This window comes from Quercus lobata, chromosome 9 (assembly GCF_001633185.2).
Source record: "Quercus lobata isolate SW786 chromosome 9, ValleyOak3.0 Primary Assembly, whole genome shotgun sequence".
In the NCBI taxonomy this organism is placed as follows: Eukaryota; Viridiplantae; Streptophyta; class Magnoliopsida; order Fagales; family Fagaceae; genus Quercus; species Quercus lobata.
The window spans coordinates 40450226-40473811 of NC_044912.1; the positions used below are offsets into that span (position 1 = coordinate 40450226).

The 23586-nt window shown below is 33.6% G+C and overlaps 2 protein-coding genes across 7 annotated transcripts; both read right to left on the reverse strand.

Annotated features, from left to right (window-relative positions):
* Window positions 1-3598: 3598 nt before the first annotated feature.
* On the reverse strand, window positions 3599-4269 carry LOC115959388. The gene has a single exon (XM_031077751.1). The coding sequence runs from the start codon at window positions 4255-4257 to the stop codon at window positions 3721-3723; it is 537 nt and encodes a 178-aa protein (XP_030933611.1). The 5' UTR covers window positions 4258-4269; the 3' UTR covers window positions 3599-3720.
* Window positions 4270-5886: 1617 nt separating this feature from the next.
* Window positions 5887-11134, reverse strand: LOC115960355 (thioredoxin-like fold domain-containing protein MRL7, chloroplastic). 6 transcript variants are annotated; one of them, XM_031079213.1, is made up of 7 exons: window positions 10990-11133; window positions 9806-9892; window positions 8422-9526; window positions 7702-7786; window positions 7238-7349; window positions 7000-7114; window positions 6559-6848 (listed from the first exon to the last, which is right to left on the reverse strand). In XM_031079213.1, the coding sequence occupies exons 3-6, from the start codon at window positions 9237-9239 to the stop codon at window positions 7020-7022; spliced, it is 1110 nt and encodes a 369-aa protein (XP_030935073.1). In that variant the 5' UTR covers window positions 9240-9526; window positions 9806-9892; window positions 10990-11133; the 3' UTR covers window positions 6559-6848; window positions 7000-7019. The 6 variants fall into 6 exon arrangements, with proteins under 6 accessions (XP_030935076.1, XP_030935075.1, XP_030935074.1 ...); XM_031079216.1 differs by lacking the exons at window positions 6559-6848; window positions 9806-9892 and adding an exon at window positions 5887-6219 and having other exon boundaries at window positions 10990-11134; XM_031079215.1 differs by lacking the exons at window positions 6559-6848; window positions 9806-9892 and adding an exon at window positions 5887-6465 and having other exon boundaries at window positions 10990-11134.
* Between the last annotated feature and the right edge of the window lie 12452 nt (window positions 11135-23586).

Here is a 23586-nt window from a genome sequence, read left to right on the forward strand (position 1 = left end):
ACATGCTGCTAACCCCGTAACTTGAACCCTTTCCCCCCTAAACCCCCAAGCACTTTGTACATGGGGAGGTGCCAATTCAGCTACAAGGTCTTTACCGAACTTTGGTTTATCTTTTAGAGGGTGATAGGCAAAACCATAGATCTAGTTTAATTATCATTTAAAATAATGAATTAATTTTATTTTATATTTAGGGTAAATTTCATTAACATACTTTAAGGTTTGGGCTAATATTAACCAGGTTCAAGATTTTTCAAAACTGGTCAATTTGGCCCATAAAGCCAACTTATTCTCCTAAGAGGCTAAGACGATGGAGAAAAATGAGTAACTGGCCTAATAATGTTTAGAGATTAGGTTGGCTTTAGGGACAAAATTAGCTAATTTTGAAAAGTCTTGAACTTAGTTGATATTAACCCAAACCTCAAGGTATGTTAATGGAGTTTACCCTTATATCTATTTTGTCTTGATGCAAGCTAGAAAAATTATATCAACATACAATTTTATATCTAATTTTGAATTAAAAAGTTTCAAATTTAAAACTATTAATTTACCAAACTAGTAAAAAAAATCAATTATATCATTCACAATTGCTCTAATTTTATAAAATGCCAAACATGCAAATGCATCATTTCTGTCATAAACTATACTCTTTTTATGAGCTTATCGATTCAATCGAGTTACATATAAACTTATAATTCAAATATAACAAAACATATGAAGGATGATGAAACCAACAGATTTGACAGGCCATCAAATGAAAACACAAAGATATGGATGGATCTAGAAACAAATCACAATGTGATAATTCATTAATTTTCATGGTTGTAGACAGTGAAAGTCGTTAGTGAAAAAGGGTAAGGGTGATGAAAAGATGGTGAAGCTATGATGAGGGAGAGAAAATGTGAACTAGAGAAAGAATTCAAAATGATAAAATGGAAGATGCATGTTAGCAAAGGAGAGAGGGGTGGCCATGGCCATGGGGCACCATTCCCAGTTGGAGCGAGACACATTCTCATAGACTATATGGGTCTTTAACTATTTTGGCTTTTTCATCCGTATTGGTATTACTACTTGAACTTTGGGCCATTCGATATGGTTTGAGTACCCTATTGGGGAAAAAAACTTAGGTGTTTCGGGAGCAATGCTCCCTCTCTCACATGAGGGATGGGCCTCACGTGTGGGTCCCACCATGGGACCCATCGCTCATGTGAGAGGAGGGAGCATTGCTCCCGAAGCATGTAAGAATTACCCCTCTATTGGATGAAGGATATCAACATATTCTCCTCCAAACCAACTCCCTTTTGGTCATCAAGTGGATCACAAGCTCACATATTCACTTCCCTCGTATGTTAACTAACCTAATTTTATATTGTAGATCACTATTCGTAATTTTAGACAGCATGGACTAGGCATTTCTAGCGCAAAGCTAATTTTTGTGTTGATCAACTAGCAAGGCGGGAAGCCTGGCAGCTGGAGAGAGATCTTTTATGACACATGCCCCATGTTCCTTTTGCAATGCCTCTTTTTGGGACACTATGGGCTTCCCCAAGGCTCTTTATTTTGCTTTGCCTTGATCCTAGTGACTTCAACTTATCTAGTTTTTTGTTGTATTATTGTTTGTGTGTATTGTCTCTAAGCTTTCATGGTATGTATCTTAACGTTGTGTAATCTTTCTTGTCTATGTATTTAATATATCTCCTTATTCATGCCAAAAGAAAAAAAAAGAAAGAGAGGGAAATCTATGTAGTCGATAAAGTCTTTCCATGTGTACAAATAAGGTTAAGGGTTGGTCAAATTGGTTTCCTTCGTGTTAAATTCTTAAAATATTCTAACCAATTTCAATCAAATTACATTTTTGAAATCGATTTCGATTAAATGACATATTGAAACCAACCAAATCATCTTGAATTGGATTAGATGGTTTCGACATTTGTGTTTTTTGAACACTCCTCTCACTCCTAAGGGAATTAATATTGGCTTAGCCAAATGACTAGTCTTGTTAAAATTTTCATTAACCCACCCCCACCCCCCTCCAAAAAAAACCACATTGGAGAAGACACTAGCCAAAATACATGTTAGTTATAATACTTAGTCAAAATTAATTGGCACTATAGTTTAGACAAATTATTATTTTATTCGTTCTACCATTGGTTCCCGAAATTGCTCTCTCTCTCTCCAACATGATCATGACACTCATAGTCTGTCTCCTTCTGTAATTGCTAGGGTCATTGTCAACGCGATCATCGACGATCATCTTCATCGCCTCCCCTTTATTCATTTTTCATTTGATCCCCCTCTCTACTTCTTCCTTCTTCTCTACTTAGTGTTTGTCCCTCCTATTACTACGGTCGATCATCAACCATCACAAATTTTAGTCAAGGATTTAGTTATAAGTTTTTTAGATGGGTGATTGTCAGTCATCACACATAGTAGTTGAGTTTAGCGTAGGTGATGGAGTGGGTTTTGTTAGGGGTAGTTAATTTGGAAATGTGTTTCGCATCTTTGGGTTAAGAATCTTGGATTTTTAGTAGCAATGGAGGGAGTGGGTTGTAGTGAAGTGCGGTGAAAGTAGAGGAAATGTGGGGTGAAGGGAGAGAGAGAGAAGCTTATAAAGATTAAAACTTAAAAATATATATATTTTTTGATGATCAGTAAGTTTATAGACACACCTAATTTCATACACAAATAATGTGTCAAAAATTGTAATTGGTGCATAATAAGTTGAGTGTCACAAATAGCCCCATGTGAAAGTAATGTTGCTCCCACAAAAACTAACAACTCAGTAGGATGTGAAATAGGGCATGCCCGTGTCTATAGCATTGCTGTTTAATAAAATGAAGAAATAAATAGAGAGCTGGAAAAAGTAAATAATTTTCCTTGTTTAGTTACATATTATAACCAAAAACAAAAACAAAATCCATTGTAATAAATGTAATCTGGAAAAAATATTTTTTCTTAATAATTCGATAATCTGGTAATAATTTTTTTAAAGAAGAATCTGGTAACAACTTGTGTGTATTGAATACTGAAGACGATATAGTTTCATAAAAAAATTTCTAAAATAATCCGTGTTAATAGAACAAGAGACGTCCTTTGACCAAAGTTTAAGTAGGCGATATTATAATTGCACCAACTTATTAGGTAACATTATTATTAACCCCTACAAATTCTCATCCAGATCTGAAATAAATTGTTCCTAGAATCCACCCATTTCCTTTCATGCTTGGAATCTCATATTCAAATTCACATATTGGATTCAAATGTAGATCAAATACATGCATCCCATCACAATAAGCTTGGTCCCAAATATTTTTTTGAGGCCAATTATAGATTCTCAACAAATTAGACAAATTAATTAGGATCGACTACATAAATGCAAGCATGCTTATAAGTCATAACAACAAAGTCTTGCTCTAAAGTTTATTTGAGTTGACTATATATCTCAAAAAATTAAGGGTTTACCACATGAATAAATACATAAAAAAAACATGCGACTAGTAAATTTTTTGATGTTCAAGAGAGATCCATTTGGGCAGAGAAAAAGGGGTACAATTTTAAATAAAAGTTAGGGGGGGGGGTTTTGTAACTATTGTGCCTTTGCGTTTGAAATGGGGTAGGCAAATTCAATGGTTTCAATTGCCCACCACGCATTACAAAATTTACAACAAGTTTTGAAATATTTTTTTTTAAATTATAACGAAAGGAAGAAAACCCAATGGGAAATCACATCTTCTTGTGTAAGAAGTGGGTGAGCTGGGTTGGGTTTACAATGCCAGGAAAGTGGGCCCCACCGGTTTTGAGCAAATTTGCTAATTCCACGTACCTTTGTTGCTGATCTTCTTCCACCTGTCCTTCAACTTCGCCACTTGGCTTCTTCTTCTCTTTTTCAGCTTTCTTTGATGACACCGAAACGGCCTCGTTTTGATTTGCTGTAGAAGAAGTTGGATCCCACTGTTGACCAAAAAGGGTTCCTCTAGTGAGAAACTCGTGGGCTAAGTAACCCGCTAATATTTTATTGGACGAAAATACCAGCTCGGCAGAGCCTATCCCACCAGCTCGAGCTGTTGTTGTAGCCTTAGCTGGCTTCGGTATTTTGGTAATTGTAGCATTGACACCCTCTTTTTCCCTCTCTTTGCGCTTGTTGTTGTTTGTTGTGGCTGCGACTGCGGCTGTGACTGTGACTGTGGCTGTGGGTATGGCTGTGGCTTTAGCCTTGGTTGTAGCATTGGGTGTCAATAGTCGACGAGGTGGAAGGCGCATCGATTTGGTATTCATGACTTTATTTTAGCACTATCACCCACTCCTTAAAAAAAAAAAAAAAAATAGAAAATGAAATAAGAGTAATATTTGTTAGAAATTTTTTTTTTTTTGTTGAGGAAATGGTAATTTTACTTTATTGGATAAAAAAATTGATCCAATTTGATTTTATTTTTTTCCCAAAATAAAAGATTAAAAAAAAAGTTGGTAAAATAAATGAATAAATTGTGGGCGAAAACTAGCTATTCTAGAGAGAGAATGGGAGAGGCTTGACGAGAGAGAGAGAGAGAGAGCGAGAGAGAGAGAGAGAGAGAGAGAGAGAGAGAGAATGAATTGGAGTACTGAAGAGACTCAAGAAAGGTTGGCGTGTCTATATTTATAGGAGTGGTGTTAAATATTTACCCTAGAATGTGTAAATTATTACATAAATACCAAGGAGAGACGAAATGACAAAATTACATTACTTTCTTAACAAGGAAGTTGTTCATCACACCTTCTTCTTCTTTTTTATTCCCATTTTAAGATTTTGGAATGTCATACAAGTTATTGGTTTTTGAAAAGGCTTTAGATTCCACCACGATTGGATTGCTTCTTCGACACTAATAATAGATGATGTGGTTTAGGTGGAATTGCGATTTGCAACACCTTTCTATGTCTATGATTTGGACAATACCACAAAAAATACTAGAATCATCGCATCAACTTGTTGATCAAAAGCCTCACCCGGATTGCTTAATTGGTCATTGGTCATGAAACTAAACTTCTTTTTTCTTTTTTCATGACTTTGACTTACAAACTTTTAACGTAACTACATTTATTTTGAATAAATCTAGTAAAACATCCAATTTTACAATATGTTTTAGTAGCTGATTGTGAGTAATGAATACTTTTTATCCACCACATTTTTATTAATAACTTACAATTGATAACTTCAACAAGTAGTGATATTTGGTATGAAATTGGATGTGTCAATAATATTTTAGATTTATTTTTCAATCAAGCAAATATGAAGGTTTATGATAGATTTTCTTATCATTTGAGATAATATTCTTGAGTCCATTAATTGTTCAATTAAGGTAATGTGTATCAGTGTATATATGGATTATCCATAATTTGGCAAGTAAAGCATAATAGAATAATTCCCATTTCTCAATATTAAATTATTAATTTAGTCGAATTATTGAGCAAAGTTCAATTTGGCTCCTCTAATTCTAACTATTCATCGGTCAATTTTGTCATTCAAATCTCAAGATCAAGTCATATTTCAGTTTTTTGTACGTCTACTCTCCATTAAAATTTTAAAAAGGACTATCTTAATTAAAATTAACTTGATTTTAGAAATTGTGAGGCAAATTTGACATAATAAATAGTTTAAGTAGAGTGAGAGAACGGGAGACGGGGTTCAAACTATATACATGTGATACCACAAGGGATGCCATTATTATTGGACCATCACTTTAGCCTAATCAGTAGTTTAGGAATGGAACTGATATATAATTAGAAAATGGACACAATTAACACAATTAATACTTAAATCACTTAATCAAAATTTGTCCCAAATGTTCAAAGACCAAATTAATAAGTTTTTTGAATTATTGCGTGAAGTGAAACAATTTTTTTAGCACCAAAATATAAAACAAGAGTGGGTTTTGGGTATGGCCACCTTAACCCTAGTCAAGGGCAATTTGCGTCAACCTTAGTGTTCATATGAACACCCTGACTTGCAAATATACACACACACATAATTATTTTTGAACTAATCTGTTTTGTTTACCCTAAAACAAAATATTAAACACCCTGAAAATTTGGGTTTAACAAAAGTAATCTTGGCTCCCTAAACATCATAATAATAGGAACCTTCTTGATAAACATTTCAGGCTCTAGCCTACTCAACGTTATTAGCCTGCTTTACCATCAACAAAACAGTACAATGTGGTACATAGTACAAACCCCAGTTCCTCCAACCTTCAACAAAATAATTTCTGTTAAGTCTCTTGCAGAAATTATTTTTACACATCCATTGAATGTAACTAATATCTCATAGCAAATGAGATCCACATGCAGTCAAGTACATGGTCTGCCTATTGTGACAAATCAGTTGCATGCAATAAATGTTCAACACAATTCTTCTTTTCCATGAACCCTTTCTCATCTAATATAATACCCTAGTAGTAGCATTTTTTTTAATCCTTTGTTGGTTGGGCCCATGCTCTAGATTTAAAGCCAGATCACCAGAAAGAAATCATCAGTACAGCGCTAAAACATCTATTGCAAGAACAAAGTTTGATGAGTTAGAAGATGGCATAAAACTGAAAATACATTAACTTTTGATATCATGGGACTAATTAAATTGTCTATGATTTTTTCCATTGCTATCAACCCTCTGTGTTTCATATCATTGTAATCAAACAGATGGGGCACATGAACAAAGGAGACAGGTTAATTTAATTTGTCTTGGCTTATTCAGATTGCCCTGGAACTTTCACTCAATAACGATTCAAAATCAGGGATTGGCGTAATTCATAGGAGCTATTTCCCAGACAAACAGATTTAACCTGCCAATTAAACTTGCTCTCGATTATGTTCCATATCACCTGCATTTCAAGGATTTATGCCAGCATTGATGACTGACCAATAAATAAAATGTAATATTATGAGGAACCAAAAAGTCGTAAAGGCAGAGGTTAAAAACAATGATGAAAATGCAAGAGAAAAATATATTTGTACTAGGTTTGAATAAAGTACCTATGATAATATGAGTAGGGTCAAGACAAAGCTGCAACATCAATCCATGAAGGCCTCTTTGCATTATAGTAGAAATGTGCAATCATGTGGACCAACTCATCTGCTGTCCGAATCTCTGCAAAGACACATATAATATTGTATTATGGCCAGAACACAACTTCAACTGCACCATTGTTTTTGGTAGCATCTGAACAAAACCATGCTTCTCAAAATTACAAAGAGCAGAACTAAATCTCACCATTTTCCCTGTACAAGATCCTGTTTCCCCTTAAGAATAAAATTGCTGGGCATTCTCTAATTTTAAGTGCATATGCCAAATCTCTCTCGATATTGATGTCTATCTTAACTGACTGTTATCAGGAAATCAAGAGCATTATCATCATTGAATACACATGGAAAACATTTTAAGGAAACTCAAACTGGTTGCCGGAAAATGAAGGAAAGAATACAAACTAAAATTTTTGAATTTTAAAATTTCAGTACTCAGGGCCCATAGGAACACTGTGGATTGATTCACTTGACATTAATTTTTAAGGGCAACATTAGAAAATCCAATGCTCTTTATTTGTATTCTAAGTTCATTTCTCAGCAACCAAAGGAGGGTCAATAAGTATATATCACAATGCTTATCCACAGATCACATAAAATGAAACAGAGTGTAACTTCAAAAAAATTCGAAAGGACAAACAAAAAGTTTAATACCCGAGGAGGCAATTTATCTTTAGCGCTCCAATAAACCTTCAGCGCCTTTTCTAGCTCTTTCAAAGCCTTCCAGTTATCAGTTGCCCTTTGAACAGAATGATAAAATGTGAACAATGATAATGATTAAATTGAAATGACAGACACTGAAACAGGCAGAAACAGAAGGGGGTGGGGGGGAGGAATCATATTTATTTTACCTAAATCTAAGGTGCTCAATATGTGTATATGCATATAGTATTTTTCTACTAACTAAACAAACATCTCACCTTTTGTTATGTACAGTTTTTTCAAACAACCCATGTTCAAAAAAGCTAAAAAAATAAGCTGTACCAAATTGACACTATATATGTGTAACTTTCTCGATCAACATTTTGCTTGAAATATCAAATAAAAACCACATTTTTACCTGCTGTCTTCTGATAAAACCACAGAAAATTACTTATCAAGAAATAAAGAAAGAAAAACAATAAAAAACCCACAGAATTTTGCCACATAGATGGATGTATTGGCATATGCATATTGCACTAAACCAAAAAACCTTATCCAAATCCCTCTCTCATTACACTATAATGAATGATGCAATAAAACACATGCAAACAACCACATATCACAATACAGGAATGCAGTATGAAAGTTCTATACAGGAAAATCCTTTTCCTCCTAAATTAAGATAGATAACACTACTAGTTCAAGCAAAAGAAATATTTTCAATAGACTTACCTGTTGTATCTTTCAAAAACAAAAACAATCAGTGGGCTTGGATGAAAAGCAAAGCTCTCCCACTCCAGACAATTGATCTCCTTTACCCAGTTATCATCAATCTCTCCTTCCCAGTCAATTTCAACACCATCTTCCCCCACAACATTCTTGATTGGGTGCTTCTCAAAATACTCTGATGCTCTAATTCCCCATCCCACATCAGCATCAAGTGGCCAATCTGGACTTTCTTCCTCAACCACCATCTTCTTTCCTCTTCCACCACCATCATCCTCATTCTCATTTATATCATTCTCATCTTCATGGCTGTCAGTATCAATCTCTTCATCAGCTCTATCCTTCATTACATTTTCTTTATTCTCCAAAATTTCTGAATTCTGCTGTCGAATTGATGCAAATGTCTTTTCAAGTGAGCCACGAATAAAATCTTCGACTGCAACTGCTTCACTCCTACGGCCACGCCTTGGCTTCCTTGGAATGGTTTCTGGAAAGACCTGATTTTCATCATCCTTTTGGGGAACTTCAGTTTTCGGGCGGCAATTTCTTTTCTTAGGTTTAGCTTTAGAGTTGGAGCTAGGTTCAGGGTCAGATGTTGAATTAGACTTCCTTGAAACAGCAGAGCAATGAAGAGATTTTAAATCACGGCTGCTCTGTACAGGGGAGGACAAGATCAAGCATGAATGGGAACTAACACTACAGGTAGGCTTAGATGTAGGATTTTGAAAAGAAAATGACATAAAAGGGTGTAAATTAGGATCAACATTTTCCATAGAGAAAGGCAAGAAGGATTTTGCCATGCTAGAAATTTGAAGGAACATCATTTACTTCACTCCCACTAGGATATAGGTCAGAATTCAGTATTGGCAATCGAAAGCAAAGTTAGGTTAGGCGATAGACTTATACCTTTGTAGCAATGAATGGAAAAAGATGGAAGGGTCTATGTTTAGAAGTAAGAAAAACCTGTAGAACTTATCCACTTTGACATTTGTCTTTTAGGGTTTACTATTTCACTGCTGGAAACCAAGGATGCCCAATAAAATCAGTCTAAAGAAATAAAACCCATTCAATTCTCCACCTCAGCTTGACACTTACCCACTTCAGCCGTTGCCTATTAAAAATTTAAATAATCAGACAAATACTAACTAGAATAATCTTCAAACTGTTTCTTTTATATATTTTTTCCCGAGCGTGTTCATATATTTTAATCTCCAAATTCATCAACAAAATAGCAACTCATTTCCGGCACCTTCCAATAGATTTATAAACTCAATGTGACAATTATTTCGTCAGCCATTTCTAAATTAAGGAGAATTTGGCATGTATAAAAGGTCACTAGATGATATAAATTTAAGAACAAACCCAAACATTATCGAATTTATGGCACTACCAGCATTAAACTTCACCGGAAGGGAAAGTAGTAAGGCCTGGAAGCAGTTGCAAATAGCAGTCCTAATGTCCAAATAAGTTACACTTCCTATAACATCACATGAGAATGCACATACACAAAAAACAAACAAGAACCAATTAAATCTGCAATTATTAAACGAAAATGGCAATAAAAGTATATAAGAACCAACACTAACACAGGTTGGTCCAAGCCCTTGTAACGATAACTTATATTCCATATGTAAAAGAGTGATAAAGAACCAATCAGTGGATTTATCTGAAACCTCAATTTCCTCTTCTCACCATTGATTTTCCAAATTCACACTACAAAAATGAACATCACTTCATGATTTCAAAAGGGCAGCACTATATTCACCATTACTTTTAGTTCATTACTTAAATTGAGTTTGCTTTTCTACATGTTATTATTGTTAGCTTTCTTTCTCATATGATGTTTGCTACATCACAGCAATTCTGGGGAAGACCAAGTGTAGGGTTTTGAGGTGGTACCAAGTTAACCCAATGAACACCAAAAATGGTAGTTGATACTACCAAGAAACATTAAAGCCAAAATACACTATTGATCCCTATAATTTAGCTCATGAGCAATTTTAGTCCCTGGAGTTTAAAGTCATTGTTTTTTAGTCCCTAACAAACATAACGTTATCACTTTTAGTCCCTATGAGGTAATGACGTGTCGGTTTTTAATTTGGTCACATAATAATATAAGGGATTAAAAGCGAACTTAAGGGACCAACAGTGTAGTTAAGCCTACCTATTGCAAGTATAAAGTTATCATCTAGAAAAGGAAAGCCATCCCATAATGTCTTGACAACTTGTGTCAAATTGAATAACACAAAAAACATAATCAAAGTATCAAACATTGCAACCTTATTAATTTAAACTAGAACTGCTAAAACACACTTAAACAAAGTGACAATAAAAAGCAGAAAACAATAGTCATAAAAATTTTAAAAAAAAATTAGTTAAAAAACACACACACACACACACGCTAAATGCATAAGAAGAGTGATATATCATTTATCTATCTTTCTGGTTTCTGCAGTGCTTTCCAAAACCGCTTTAACACACACACAAAGAAAACTTGAAATATACAAAATAAACTAAATTCTGTTTGGTAGCTGAGAAAGAAGAAGAAAGTAAAGGAACCCAAATTATAAATACCTGTGATTGCAGGGAAAAGGGTTTAACAGTTGAGACAGTTGGAAATGGCGAAGGGAAATTGGGTGCAATGTTTAACAGTTAACAGTGAGTAAGCTTTTGTGGCAGTGAATGGATAGCAAAGGAACGCGGGTGGAGGAGGGTTTGGGTCGGGTCATAAACGGTTAGCGTGTATAATGACCTATTTGTCCATCTAAATAAACTATTAGTAATATTTAGAGTAATTTACTTATTTATTTATTTTTTTTAGAAGAGAGTATTTACTTTTTAGACTTTTTGATTTTTTTTATTACATGCTTCGTATAAACCTTAAAATTTTTAAATCCTAATTTTGAGGCCTTAAACGTGAATAAAATTATAAAAAAATATTTATAATAAAAAATATTACAATTCTATGACAGTTGACTTTAATTGATAGAAGATACCAGAGTTATTTGGAGACATTGAGAAAAGGAAAATAAATATTAGACATTGTTTCAATAGAACTATTTTATTAAGCAATTGCTAAAAGCAAAATCTAATAAACTTCATTGAAAATAGATATATGGACAAAAATGTAGAAACAAGGCACATAGATAGTGTGCTAAGAGGCAACAAAGAAAAAGAAACTACCAAGCAACAATAAAAGTACAAAAATTAAGCATGTCAGGCTGTGACAAAAAAGTAACAATGCCTAAAGCATTTGCCCATTCAAACAAAGTTTGAAAGAAAATATGTATTCAGAGTTTCAAACAAGGCAATTGCTTAGGCCTTGTTTGGATTTTGGTGAACTGAGTTAACAAATCTAAGTTTTGTTAACTCATAACCCAAAATCGATGGGGCCCATGGGTAGTGACATTGTATGGATGATTATTCAAGCAATTCACTCAGTTAACAAATCTCACTATTTTGAGCTATGGGTGAGCTAATTCAGAAACAACTCCAATGTGTTTTCAAGTTATGGGTTATGAATAATCAGTGGCAATTTTCGTAAATTTTCAGCACAAACGGGTCCCACAGTAGTGTCTAGTCCCATCACTGCAGGCTAAACCTCTAACGGATCTTTTATCTCATTACTTTCCCGACCTCCCACACCACTTGTACTTCATCACTTTCCATTTTCCTTCTCCCAAACCCACAATACAAGCACAATCGAAATAAGCTTCAGTTCGGCCGATCAACACAAGGTCTAACTCCAAGTCAGCTCCGTTCACCGATTCCATTTTCTGGTGAGACCCAAACGCTCCCCCTCCACCTGTTTACATGCCCAAAGCTACTGGGTTTTGCCTTTTTTGTTTTTATTTTTTCCATGTTCCTCCATTTTTTGCGTTGTGTTTACTGAGACGTTGGCTCACTTGGCTGTGAATGCTTGTTTATTTATGCCTCTTTTTTTACTCTCTACTTAAGTATAGCTACTCATGTTTATGCCTCTTTTTTTGTTTTTATTTTTTTATTTTAGAAGTTTCTCTATCTTGTTCCTTTGTTACAACCATGGTATTATGAACAATGTTTGCTTTGCTTTGCTATTGGCTTGGGGGAAAAAATTATCTCTATCAAAACTCTACCAAAACACCGTCATACATCGCCTTTGAGTTTTAAGGGTGTGTGGACAGATTCCTTGAAGTTTAGATTTAGTTTTTTTAATCATCATTTTTTAAGAAAACTAATCACTCTCTCATGTTGATGAAAGGTTTTAGTCTTTACTTCCAATGTGGCTCACCCTATTCTTGATGAAAGATATCAAGTAAGAAAGGTGGTTGGAGTTAAGGTGGTATGCCTTTGTTTCTATTTTCTATCTTCTTCTTTTTTTCTTTGCTTAATTCGTGTTGTGGGTTCCCCTGCTTATTTGTTTACTGAGTATGCTATTTTTCGACATGGTTCATGTGATATTCTTATAATGGAAGATGGACGTACCTTTTTCAAAAAAATATATTAGAATAAAAAATGGATGTGCCTTAGTTGCTCTATCTTGTTTTTTATTATGATTGTTACTTTAGTTACTACTTAGTTTAATTGATAAGATGTAGCTATTGACAGAATATACATCAATAGGTCAATAAAGTATGTAAAATAGCTAACTGTAACCATAAACAATATGGTGGTTTTTTAAGGGAGGATAAAGTTGCACTATTGCACCTTAAGATAAGAACCATAAACACTATTGTCTGACTTTGATTGAATACATGGAAATGTTTATTGTTTACATGTGATTGTTACATGATCAGAGATTGTTGTTAGATGGCCGGGGATTTAAGGAGGTGGGACAATGACTGTGTTGATGAACTATGTGGCATTGTCTTCGACCAATTCCTGCTGGGTAATTTTACGGCAAGGCTTCCCCGTGAGCCATTGTGGGATGTGATCACAAACATTCTCAACACTCGGACTGGGAAGGATTTCCACAAGAGGCAGGTTATGCAACAGCTCAGTATGGTCCGAAAGGAGTATTATAGGGCCAACAGAGTTCGTTATGGGCCAAGGCGTGGGTGGCCAGTGGTGGGTTTGGATGTGGGAGCTGGTCCGTCTCAGTAAGAGGCGATTGGTGGACTCAAAAGCATTGTAGTGCATAGATAACCATTTTGTTTCTGCTAACTTTTTTTGTTCCTACTAGGGTTTGTAGACTACTATGGTATTGTTAGTGTACACTTTCACATGCACTATCTTATGGCTATTAGTGACCACTTTTGTAGTAAAACAATGCTTTGGTCTTTTGACTTTTTGTATGTTACATGGTCACAATGTACATGTTTAGCTATGAACTGGAGTATATGTCAGTATGGTGTTATCTTTGTTTACATGTACCGCTTGTTTATGTAGAGTTACTTGTGCACTTTCTCATTATGCAATATACTTGGTCGCAGTAACACATTAATATTCCTTGTTCATTTATTTACCTGTCAATACAAAGTGTGTTCATCTAACCATGTGAGATATTTGAATTAGATGGCACATGAATCCTAAGATGCGGATGACAAAATGTGGCCTCCCCATATAGAACACATATTTATAGAGATTATGGTGGAGGAACAAATAAAGGGTAGCATGGAGAATGGTGTTTTTAGGGGCCCTATGTGGGAAACAATGACACAAGATCTTAATAAAAGAACTGGTAAAAATTTCACCACTAAGAAAGTCTTCCAAAAGCATAATAGGCTTCGGGGTAAACAACGCAAATGGAATCAATTGCTGAATCATACAAGGTTAGGGTGGGATGAGGCCACCTAAACTGTTACATGCACTGACGAGGTTTGGGAGCATGTAGTGGTGGTATGTTATTTTATGCATTTCAAGTTTCATGTTAGTATGGTATGCCTTTGCATTGTTGTGATTACTTTGTTGCCTAACGATTGTTCCTATGCTTGTGTTGTTATAGGCTAATCGGAACGTAAATAACCTACAAAAAAAGGGATGTCTCAACTACGATAAGCTGAAGCAGTTGTTTGCCCCCAGTACTGCAAATGGGCACCTTTAGATTTCATCAAACATACCTACAATGAACAACAATGAAGAGCGTGCGCTAGAGGAGGAGCTTGCTACTGATATTGCTCCTATCCATCTTGATGATGACTATTACACCCCTAACTTGGATAGTATTCCTCAGACTATGGAGGAGACTGATGTTGTTGACCAAACCCAAGCTGCAGGCAAGCGTCCCATGCAAGAAGCAAGTGCTAAGGGTAAGAAAATGGCAAATAAAGTCGATAAAGTAAGTGAGATGACTATGGTCCTAAAGGAGTATACCGCAATGACGAGGGAGAGGTTTAACGATAATAAGCGTAAGTCAAATGGCACTTCTGAGCAATTTGCCTAATCAGCAACTGGAGGTGATCTATGTTCTCTAGGGAAAGCTATTGACATGCTTAATCAGTATGAGGATCTAGGAAACAAGGCATATTTGAAGATCTCAAAAGCTCTCCATGTGAAGGAGAATAAGGTGGTGTTCATGGGCATGTTGGAGCATAGGAGGCGAGCATGGATGGACAATATTGTTAACTCGGAGGATTGAGACATGGATCATATTTTATTATGTCATGGTTATTGTAGTATTATGTTATGGTTATTGTAGTACTTGTACCTTCTGTCACAAAAACCGTTATTTTGTTGGTTATTATTTTCTCTACTATGGATGTTTGTCAGGTTGCCTTTTTTATTTCTAGACTTGATGCAGTACTGTATGTTGAACAATTTTAAGTTATTATTTGGAATATTTATGATAATTTCTCATATTTGCCTTAGTTTATTGTTAAGATGTTGTTATTAGCATTGGTTTACTGTATACATCACATAGGTTAATAGTATGTTATTGCGGTGTGCAAGTGACAATGACATCAAGGAGTGAATGGTTAGATGCATTCCTAGCTTATGATTTTGATGAATCATACTTCAACAACATTGATTATGATGATGCTGGTCATGATATTGATGATGATGACTGGTAGGGTTCAGAGTGTGATAGCGAAGATGAAGCAAAGTTTGACTTTGTGAATCCTTTGGTAGGTGAGATGTTTGCCTATATGCAGCAACATTATAATAAACAGCCCATGCATGATAGTATCCTCACGGGGCAAGGACACATGGATGAACTTAACAGTAATCCTAATAAGTGCTTTGAGATGTTTCGCATGACACGCCCGCATTTGTTACATTTAGTGGATGAGTTGGTCGGTCATGGATACTTGACGAAAGGGCAAGGTGATGTGGATGCCATGCAGGCGGTCACCATGTTGTTATACATACTTGGCCACAATATCCAAATAAGGTATATTGTAGACAAGTTCCAGCACTCAACTGAGACTGTGTTGCGGGCTCTTCACTCGTATGCGAGACATCTGATTAAGCCAGATCTAGATGTAGTTTGCCTCCCCGAACATCTGTAGGTGAACAAGTACTGGCCATGGTTTGAGGTAATATATATCACTTAGTTATATTGCAAACATATTCTATTTAACTAGGTACATACATCATCAATACTTAGTTATATGCAGAAATGTGTTGGGGCAATGGATAGCACCCATGTCAGTGTTCGGCCTTCTAAACATGCGACTCAAGTGTACAGGAGCCGGAAGGCTACCGTAACCACAAATGTTTTGTGTGTGTGCAACATTGACATGTAGTTTGTTTATGTTCATGCGGGATGAGAAGGTAGTGCTAATGACTCACAGGTGTTGGAGGAAGCGATTATTGACCTGTAGCATGGATTCCCATGGCCACCTATGTGTACTACAATTAATCTCAAAGGCTATCAATTTTTACATGTTTTTTTTATGGTTATTGTAGCCAATTCTGAATAGCTTCATGAACATGTAAGATCATACTACTTGGTGGACTTAGGCTTGCCTATTGGCACAAGTTTCCTTCCGCCTCACAAGTCAACTAGGTACCATGCCCAGGAATTCCATTCTAGTTAGGAATCCAACAACCAAGAAAGAGTTGTTCAACTTTCAACACTCTTCCTTGCGGATGGTTATTGAACGATCATTTGAGGTGCTAAAGGCTCGTTTTCCTATGTTCGTAAACAAGGCAGCATGCCTGCTCATCTTTTAGTAAAATATGTTTTTGGCATTGATGTATTTTTCTATTTAGATGGAAAAGAATTATTGTTTTCTTGTGCAAACTCTTGTCGATGTTATGATATTTTAGAATTTTTTTTTTAATAAAGTTTACAATTTCCTATCAAAACAAAAAACAAAAACAAAAAGACAACTAAAGCAAACAAAGAGATAAAAATAGAAATCAAAAGATCAAACTGTCTCATGCACTTTAATTCACCAAATTAATTTTTTTTTAAGGATACAACTTTGTTTAAAAACTTATTTAAATTTTTGCTGAAAGTGTGCTAAAATATATTTGTGCTTTAAATTAGAAAAAGCAAGGGTTTTTTTTTTTTTTTTTAAATTGTACATATAAGCTAGCTTATAAACTAGTCCCAAACACACACTTAGTGCCCAAAATATTTCGTTTGCCCACCCAAGTCAGCACCCACTTCTGCCATTTTACCGTTTTGAATGTTGTTTTGTCAAACAAAAAAGCAGCTCATTTCTCCTTTTTTATATAGTTATAGATATAAAAGATTTTGTTTAAGTTTTAAAGTTTAAAACTTTCATTTAAACCTTCTATCACAATTCTATTAAAGTTTTGCCACCTATCATTTTTGAGCTTTTTTTTTTCATAATTTCTTTCGCATGAACCTTCTCTCTTTTTTTTTTTTTTTTAAGTGAAGAAAAAAAAAAACTGGGGGAGAAAATGAGAGGAAAATCCCATTTAACCTAATTGAAGGACAAAATAATCTTGTTGTAACAAACCATAAAATATCTCCTTGTAACATAGGGCATTTTGTTTTGGGGAATCCATGTCACCACCAACATCCATAATGTGATGCATGACAATTTTGCTTAGGAATGTAACTACTCGTATGTTTAGTTTGATTAGGGATCTAATAAGATTTTCAGGAATGTAAAATTCTTATGGTTGGTTTATTCTTAGGAATTTTATAGAAATTATTTATTTTTTCTAAAATAACTTTAGATTTTTAAACAAAGTATTGAGTTTTTTTTTTTAATTAATCTTCCTCCAAATAAATAATGAGATAAAAAAAAATAAACTATAAATCATGGCAAATTCACTATAACTATAGTTTAACATTTTTGAATGGCATGTATAATATAAAAATAATTATTAAATTCTTGTTCTTCATGGAAATTACAACATCATGTCTTGTTAATAAAAATAAATTTTTTTTTTTAACATCTCATTCAATTCCAAATTTGATATATATACACACACATACATAACGACTAATTCTTATTTTGTCGTGTACAGTGAAAAGGTAAAAGACAATTTTGTTAGTTTTTATTTCTATTGGTTAGAGGGTACAGAAGAATGGTTAAAATAGTAAGTTTACAAAAAAAAAGTTGACTTTTTCCAAGAATGAGAATGTGAAAACCTACATTAAAAAAAATAAAATAAAATAAAAAATTTACATACCTATATAGATAGGATTGAGAGGAATCCAAACAACTAGAAGGATTCGATTCCTCTATGTAATTTGCAACCAAATATGCGAATGTTAGAAAATACTTTATGTTCATGGAATATACTTTATGGTTTGTTACAAAGAGAATACTTTATGCTTTAATGCCACTATCTTGTCCTTTAATTAGATTAAATGGGATTTTCCTTTCATTTTTTCCTCCCTAGTCTTTTTATTTTATTTTAATGTTTTTCCCAAATAATGTAAAAGAAAAATAGTTCACATAAAAGAATTTGTGAAAGCGAAAAACGTAAGGTTATAAAATCACACGGTAACAATCCAGCTATTTTTTATGAGCAAGACTTAGATATAGTATTTAGATGCTGTTCCTTAGGTTCTTTTCTTAAGATTCTGCTATATGGATTTTTTCTCATAGGATAAAAGTATAATTCTTAGTTAAGTAGCCACATGGCAGGATCTTAATAGGGGAACCTAAGAAACAACACCTAGGTACTGTACCTAAGTTTTGTCCATTTTTTATTAGGTATATTTAGGCAATTTTCATTTAAACCTCATGTGTTTGGCTAAGTTTCATTTAAACCTTATAGTTTTAAATTCTTTTATTTAAACCTCATAGTTTATAATAGTTTGAATTAAGTTTTGTAATTTTGGGTATGTTTTGTTTAAATCTTAAACTTTCAAAATGTTTCATTAAATCTTAGAATTTTGAGTATGTTTCATTTAAACCTTAAACTTTCATTATATTTAAACCTCAAAGTTTGAAAATAAATTTATTTTAAACCAGCATGGCACATGATGTTTAACGGGGTTTTAACAGGATTGTGACAGAATGTTAACTAGAATGTTTTTACTTTTTATTTAAACTTTAATTTTTCAATGAAACTTTTAAAAATTTAAGATTTAAATAAAACATGCCCAAAACTATAAATTTTAAAAGTAATTTAAGATTTTATTGTAGTGTCACCTTTTCTTAGCAAGTTAGGCAACTTAAACCATTTTTTTTCATATTTTTTTTTATCATTTTACTTTTTTTTTCTAGTTTTTTTTTAAGAAACATTTTAATTTTTTTTTACTTATGTAGTATTTTTTTATAATAAATCTTGTGGGAGTAACGAATCTTTCCCCAATCAAGTATTGTTTGTTTTGGGAATATGCTAAGGAGCCGATGCCACCCTCATAAATTTGTTCAATCCCACATCGGGGAGACACGCCTGCCACCCTTACCTTATAAGCACTTGGCCTAAGAAAGGGTGTACCATAGTGTGTGTGTGTGTGTTCATGTGGGATTGAACAAATTTGTGAGGGTGGCATCGGCTCCTCAGCACATTCCCAAAGTGAATAATACCTGATTAGGGAAAGATTCGTTCCTCCCACAAATCTAATGTGGCCATATATAGAAATTAATTGGCATCTTTATTTATTTATTCAAATTAATGGAGACATAAGCTCCATGTTAGCAAAGTTTTTTTTTTTTTTTTTGGTTAGATGAATTTTGTTAGTCACATTAACATTTTCATCCATTAGTTATAATAAGGATTAAAAAAAAAAAAAAAAAAAAAAAAAAACAAAGTTAAGGACCAAATATATACTTTAACATTTACTTTCTTAACCATTTTTTTTTTTTTTTTTTTTTGTGTGAATAGGATCTTAAATTAGAAACAACTAAGGAATACAAAGTTGAGGGTAAGCTGCACCCCAAGTATCAGCTAATAACTGGTACAAAATACAGGAAGGAGGTCGTAAATTTAAAATTATCACTACCAAAATGTCATTCCTTTGCCAAAAGATTTGTGCATTGATTCTCTTCACAGTAGGTATGGTGAATGTGAGCTTCCTCAAAAGACTGGAGGAGAGACCTACAATCAAAAATCAAAGCACTACATGGACGAGACATAAATGGCTTCATCATCATCGGATTTCAAAATAGTAACCACAGCTTTTGCATCAATCTCAATAATAAGCTTCCGGATACTGAGATTTCTTACTAAGACAAGGCCATCACGAAGGCCACAAAGCTCAGTTGCCATGAAGTGGGTGATTCCAATACTCCTAAAGAAATCTTTGATCTAAGTTCCCATACAATTCCTAATGAGGCCTCCAGCACTAGCCGTGCCTGGGTTGCCCTGAACAGAGCCATCAATGTTAAGTTTGAAGTAGCCTCGCGCGGGCGGGGGGTGGGGGTGGTTTGTTAATTCTATGGACATACCTCTCTTTGGGGAAAAGAAGGAGATCTTTTTCAAAATTTCATGCGGGTTAAACGGAAGGTTCTCCATGATGAGCTTGTTTTTAGTTGTCCAAATAGCCCCTGTTGAAAAGGGAAAAATAAAGCTCCAGGGTATGTTAGGGTGGAGGGTGGTAATGGGGGAAGAAGAGGAGGGGGCCAATGTTTGTCCAAATGGTATGAACCATAGGTCAATCCTGAAGAATGTGGAGAATTGTTTCTGTGGAGGTTTTACAAAGGGGGCATGAGCCTTCATTCAAGAATTTTCTTTTATGGATGAGCTCTTTTGTGGGGAGGCATTTATGTCAAGCAAGCTAGAGGAAGGTGGTGATTTTTGGGATGATGGGAATTTTCCAAAGTCATTTCCAATTAGATTGGTTTGGGGGATCGTTAAGAATAGAACTTTATGTGAGTGTGTGTGGAATTGTTAGTGGAAGAATTTAATGGATAATTTTAATTTTTTTAATTTATCTTTATGTCTTAAATTTGCCTTATTGTTAAATTATTTTTAATAAGGTAATAGAGTTTTTTTTTTTTTTTTTTTGGAGAGAGAGTTTTAACCTATGGCGTTTACTCATGATGATAATTTTTTATCATCAGACTAAGACATTAATTGATTTTTGGTGTAAGCGGGGATTAAATCTCAAATCTCTTATTTAACTATCAGAAACTTTACCAGTTAAACTAATTAGAACCCACAAATTAATAGCCAGTTAAGTATAGAAATATTGGATATTAAAGAATCCTATTGCAGCTATATAGATAGATGACCTTCTAGATTAAATGACAAATTAACACTTGTACACAAATTATAAACAATGGAGTTGACTTTTTTTATTGCAGTTTTCTTGTTATTTTTGCTTCTTCTTTTTTTGGCTATTGTTTATTCAGGCAAGGTTTATAACAGAGATGATGGGCAATTGGGCATGACTTGACTGCATTAATTACGTGCGTGAGTTCTTGCAAGTCTTCAAATAAAATTATGCTAAATGTGGACCTCTTTTCTTGACGGTGGGATAAGTCGTTGGAGCTACGAAAAAAAATTAAAATATTGAATACAAAATATGACCATTTGAGAGGCCATTATCATTGCACAAGAAATTTTAGGCAACAAGAAATTTACCAAAATCTCATATTGCGTGGTCAAAAATCTTATAATTTAATAGTTCTTTTTAAAAAAGAAAATTATAAAGAGAATTAAGAATCAAATCTCTCCCACTCGTTATAAGTTATAACTTATAATAATTGAATTATTAAAAAATAAATAAAATCGTTGTAGCACGACCTAGGCTCAAGTTCATTGTTGCCTGTTGGAAGCTATAAAAATCCATGTTCAATAGTTGAGATCCCCAGACCTAACTGAAAAGCTTTCTTTTAATAGTTGAGATCCCCAGACCTAACTGAAAAGCTTACCAGTTCTTTTCCGTTTAAGCTGTTCAGATTGTTACTCTAGTTGAGGAAGACAAGTGGTTCCTATACCCTACAAACTTTCCTCTTCTTTTTTGGGGCTAATCCTTGTCATCAGTCTTCAAAAGTGATCTTTATTTAAGGGTGAGTTTGGTTCAGTTTTTTGTAAAAATGCATAATGAAAAAGTAGAGTTTTCAAAAGGTGCATTATGAAAAAGTGGAGTTTCAAAAAGCTGAATGTTTGGTAAAAACTGTTAAAAAGTGTATAATGAAAAAGCTGAGTGTTTGGCTAGTACTTATAAAAGTGGCAGTTTGAGGGATAAATTACCAAAGAAGACAATGTATATATAAGGGAATTTATTTCATACTTTTTTTTTTTTTGGATGTGAGTTTATTTCATACTTATTAAATCATCTATTTCATATACTTACTAAAAAATAATAATAACAATAATAATAAAAATATATTATTGGTATTATTTTAATAATGTTTGGGCAATTTTTCTTTTTTAGTGTCATAATTATTTGTTATTACCCTTAATGACTTCTTATTAATATTAATTAAATCTAAATAATTTTCATCATCATGAAGCACAAAATAAAAATGTAAAAAGATGATAAAATATACACCAACAATCCAAGTTTAAATTGTACAACATAAAAATGTAAAAAGATATAAAATACATATCAATAACCCAAGTTTAAATTGTATAACACAAAAATGTAAAAAAGATGATAAAATACATATCAATAACCCAAGTTTAAATTGTACTACACAAAAATACATGATATTGTCCAAAAAAGCCAAATTTCAAATGCACAATATGACTATCCTTGATCTAAAATTAGATGCACCAAAATATGATTTAATGCTTAGACTTCATCTCGTAGATGAAATTTAGAGCAATTAATTTTTTTTTTTCTTTCAATTAAATCGATCTAGTGAGTTCCACTTTCACCCATTCAATCTTGGTTGTATTTCATGATAATAGAAGCTAGGGGAAAATGCATAATTACAAAATAATTTTTTTTTTTTTTAAATCCAACGACATTTCTAAACTTTAGTCAAATTTATTTGGGCTATTTGTTCTTCTAATTTAGCCCATCATTTGGGAGTTCATAAAGGAATGAAATAAAATAAAAAGAGTAAATCAAAAGAACGGAATGAAATGTATTAAAGTAATGGAAAATAAATGAATGAAATATAATTAAGTAATCTTGTTTGGTTTAAAAAAATTAAAGGAATGAAAAAGAATTAGGGGTAAGTTACTTTGTATAAGAGTAACATAAAGAGAAATGAATGAGATCTTTTTATAACAATATTACTATTTGATCTCTATTTTAAAATAAATGGTTGAAAATATAACGAAAATTTGAGGTTCTACGAGAATAGAGAAGAACAAGTATTCCATCATATCCATTCAATTCTCTCTATTAAAACTCCTAAATAAGGAAATGGAAAGAATATTCCAAAATAAGTCCTTTCATTCTATTCATCTCTCTCCTCCTAAATGGAGTGTAAAATTATAAATGACCATATTAATCCTCCAATTATATTTTCATGAGTTAAGTGGATGGAAAATGTTGTTGCATGCAATGCTCGAGATGGTATTTAAGTTTAAAAAAAAAAAAAATCATTTTAGGTTAAAATTTAGTTTTCTCCTCTCTTTCACACTCGACCAATTCTCTCTTTAAAAGAATCCACTCTTCTCTCTCTTGAACTTTTTGAACATCATCACTTTGTAATTGCAATTTGGTCACTGGTGTGACCTAAAGATGATGGTTGGGTATAGTTGTGGCTTTGGTTATGATTTGAAGTGGTGGTAACATTGACTCATTTTATTTGTGGCAAATTAGTGACTTGGGGTGAACAACCTGAGGTGAACGTAAAGTTGTCAGCCCCTAAGTGGGGTTAATGTGGCCGTGCCCAGATCGCACACCCTTGTTTTATATTTTGGTGCTAAAAAACCTATTTCACTTCGCACAAATATTAATTCACAAAA

What these genes read in the sequence shown, in the direction of transcription:
- LOC115960355 (XM_031079216.1), bottom strand. Translation starts at nt 9,239, where the DNA reads ATGATGTTCCTTCAAATTTCTAGCATGGCAAAATCCTTCTTGCCTTTC. An exon ending in GTTTTTGAAAGATACAACAG is followed by an intron (nt 7,787 to 8,421) that starts GTAAGTCTATTG and finishes TTCTGTTCAAAG; the next exon opens with GGCAACTGATAACTGGAAGG. An exon ending in GATCTTGTACAGGGAAAATG is followed by an intron (nt 7,115 to 7,237) that starts GTGAGATTTAGT and finishes GTGTCTTTGCAG; the next exon opens with AGATTCGGACAGCAGATGAG.
- LOC115959388 (XM_031077751.1), bottom strand. Translation starts at nt 4,257, where the DNA reads ATGCGCCTTCCACCTCGTCGACTATTGACACCCAATGCTACAACCAAG.